This window comes from Otolemur garnettii, unplaced genomic scaffold, assembly GCF_000181295.1.
Source record: "Otolemur garnettii isolate 467f Iridium unplaced genomic scaffold, OtoGar3 scaffold00225, whole genome shotgun sequence".
In the NCBI taxonomy this organism is placed as follows: domain Eukaryota; kingdom Metazoa; phylum Chordata; class Mammalia; order Primates; family Galagidae; genus Otolemur; species Otolemur garnettii.
The window spans coordinates 558740-561590 of record NW_003852620.1 but is presented as its reverse complement, the minus strand read 5'-3'; the positions used below and the strand labels follow the sequence as shown (position 1 = coordinate 561590).

The 2851-nt window shown below is 44.8% G+C and overlaps 1 protein-coding gene across 2 annotated transcripts in view; it reads left to right on the top strand.

Moving 5' to 3' along the window:
• Positions 1 to 2851, top strand: part of RBM23 (RNA binding motif protein 23) — a 24575-nt gene that overhangs the window by 13327 nt on the left and 8397 nt on the right. For both annotated transcript variants that reach the window (XM_023508164.1, XM_012812833.2), the window contains exon 5: positions 2483 to 2656. In XM_023508164.1, the coding sequence (XP_023363932.1) occupies positions 2483 to 2656 (174 nt within the window). The remainder of the gene's footprint in view (positions 1 to 2482; positions 2657 to 2851) is intronic.

The window sequence follows — 2851 nt, the reverse complement described above, 5'->3', positions numbered from 1 at the left end:
CCACAGGTGCCCGCCACAACGCCCGGCTATTTTTTTTGGTTGCAGCTGTCATTGTTTGGTAGGCCTGGGCTGGATTTGAACCCGCCACCTTGGGTGTACGTGGCTGGCGCCTTAGCCACTTGAGCCACAGGCGCTGAGCCTATACATCTTTTCCTATACATCATAGTCTAGGTCTATACATCTTGTTCCCCTGTTCTTCCTTCTGAGGGAAGTTATTTTGTAAAACTGCATAAGGCAATTTTAGAGTTAACTTTTTTTTTTTTGAGACTGAGTCTCACTTTGTTGCCCTCATTGCCCTTGGTAGAGTGCCCTGGTGTCACAGCTCACAGCAACCTCAAACTCTTGGGCTTAAGCAATTCTCTTGCGTTAGCCTCCCAAATAGCTAGGACCACAGGCATTCACCACAATGCCCAAGTATTGCTTAACTTTTTTTTTTGGAGACAGAGTCTCCCTGTGTCGCCATTGGTAGAGTACTTTGACATCACAGCTCACAGGAACCTGAAATTCTTGGGCTCAATTGATTCTCTTCCCTCAGCCTCCCAAGTAGCTGGGACTACAGGCACCAGCTACAATGCCTGGTTATTTTTTTTTTGGTTGCAGTTGTCGTTGTTTGGTAGGCCCAGGCTGGATTCGAACCTGCCAGCTCCAGTGTATGAGGCTGGCACCCTAGCCACTGAGCTGTAGGCGACAAGCCTGCTGAACTTTTTTTAATAAATGGAGGGATACACTCTAAAATGAAAGTAAAAAGCATAGTATCAGAAATATATGAATTAGTAACATAGTCATTTATTATTATTATTTTTTTTTTTTTTTTGCAGTTTTGGCCAGGGCCAGGCCACCTGTCACCCGTGGTATATGGGGCCGGCGCCCTACTCCTTGAGCACAGGCGCCTCCCCGACATGGTCATTTATTATCATTATGAAATACTATGTACTATATATATTTCTCTCTCTCTCTCTCTCTCTTTTTTTTTTTAGAGACAGAATCTCACTATATCACCCTTGGTAAAGTGCAGTAGCGTCACAGCTCCCAGCAACCTCTAACTTCTGGCCTTACGCGATTTATCATGCCTCAGCCTCCTGACTAGCTGGGACTACAGGCCCCTGCCACAACGCCTGGCTATTTTTTTGTTGTAATTTTGGCCAAGGCTGGGTTCAAACCTACCACCCTCAGTAAATGGGGCTGGCGCCCTACCCACTGAGACACAGGCGCCACTCTGTGCATATTTTTATTTAGAACAGTTTTTTTATTGCATAATAGATGTACATAGTTTCTGGGTACCTGTGATAATGCAGTCTTAATTAGTAAAGATCAAATCAGTGTACTTGGGATATTCATCACTTTAAGTTTGTCTTTATGTTAGAAGCATTTGAATTATTCTCTTCTAGCTATTTTGAATTGTATAACAGATTATTGTAAATTAGCTCAGTGCCTGTAGCTCAGTGGCTAGGGCACCAGCCACACACACTGGGGCTGGCAGGTTGAAACCAGCCTGGGTCTGCCAAACAACAGTAACAACTACAATAGAAAAATAGCCGGTCGTTGTGGCGGATGCCTGTAGTACCAGCTAGTTGGGAGGCTAAGGCTAAGGCAAGAGAATTGCTTAAGTCCAAGAGTTAGGGGTTGCTGTGAGTGGTGAAGCCATGGCATTCTACTGAGGGTAACATAAGACTCTGTCTCAAAGGGAAAGATTATTGTAAATTATTGTCTGTCATCTGAAGTCTCGCTGGGCATGGTGGCTTATGCCTATTATCCTAGCACTCTGGGAGGCAGAGGTGGGTGATAGGTCAATTGCTTGAGCTGAGGTGTTTGAGACCAGCCTGAGCAAGGGTGAGACATCGTCTCTAAAAATAGCTGGGTATTGTGGTGGGCACCTGTAGTCCCAACTACTTAGGAGGCTGAGGCAAAAGAATTGCCTGAACCCAAGAGTTTGAGGTTGCTGTGAGCTAAGATGCCATGGCATTCTACTGAGGGTGACCAAGTGAGACACTACCTCTCAAAAAAAAAAAAGAACGTTAAGTCTCATTTCTTTTATCAAGCTGTATATTTGTACTCTTTTTTCTTTTCTTTTTTTTTTTGGCTGGGTCTGGGTTTGAACCTGCCACCTCCGGCCTATGGGACTGGTGCCCTACCCTTTTGAGCCATAGGCGCCACCCATATTTGTACTCTTTAATCAACTTATCATTACTCCCTTTCTCCCAGCCTCTGGGAACTATTCTATTCTCTGTGTTTATGAAATCCATTTCTACATAATTGTATATACCTTATACTTTTATAAGACAGGCAGTACAGTAGGTTTGTTTATACCAGCATACCTGAAATACGTGAGTCATGTGTTGTACTGCATCAAAGACAGTTGTGACATTGCTAGGCATTAGGAGTTTTTCACCTCCATTGTAATCTTATGGGATCACTATTGTGAAGTTGTTGACCCGAATGTTATTGGACACATGACAGTAGTTGTTTCCATCTGTATTTGTAGTCGAGACCGAGATCGGCATAGACGCAGAAACAGTCGAAGCAGAAGTCGGGATCGGCAACATCGTCATTGCAGCCGGAGCTGGGATCGTCGGCATAGTAGTGAGTCACGAAGTCGGGACCGAGACTGGCGTCGTGAGGATCGTGTGCACTACAGGAGTCCTCCACTTGCTGCTGGGTGAGGCCCAGAATAGTCCCTATGGGAAGTTCTACTTGCCCAAGGAACACTTCCAAAAGCAACCTTAAAGGGCAGCTTGGCCTGGTCAAGCTAATAAAGTCACCTTTGTATTATAATCTGAGTAAAATAATGAGTGCACTATGGCCCCTGCCTGAGGGTGCTTATAACCTATTTTGTAGACAGGATACTCAATCC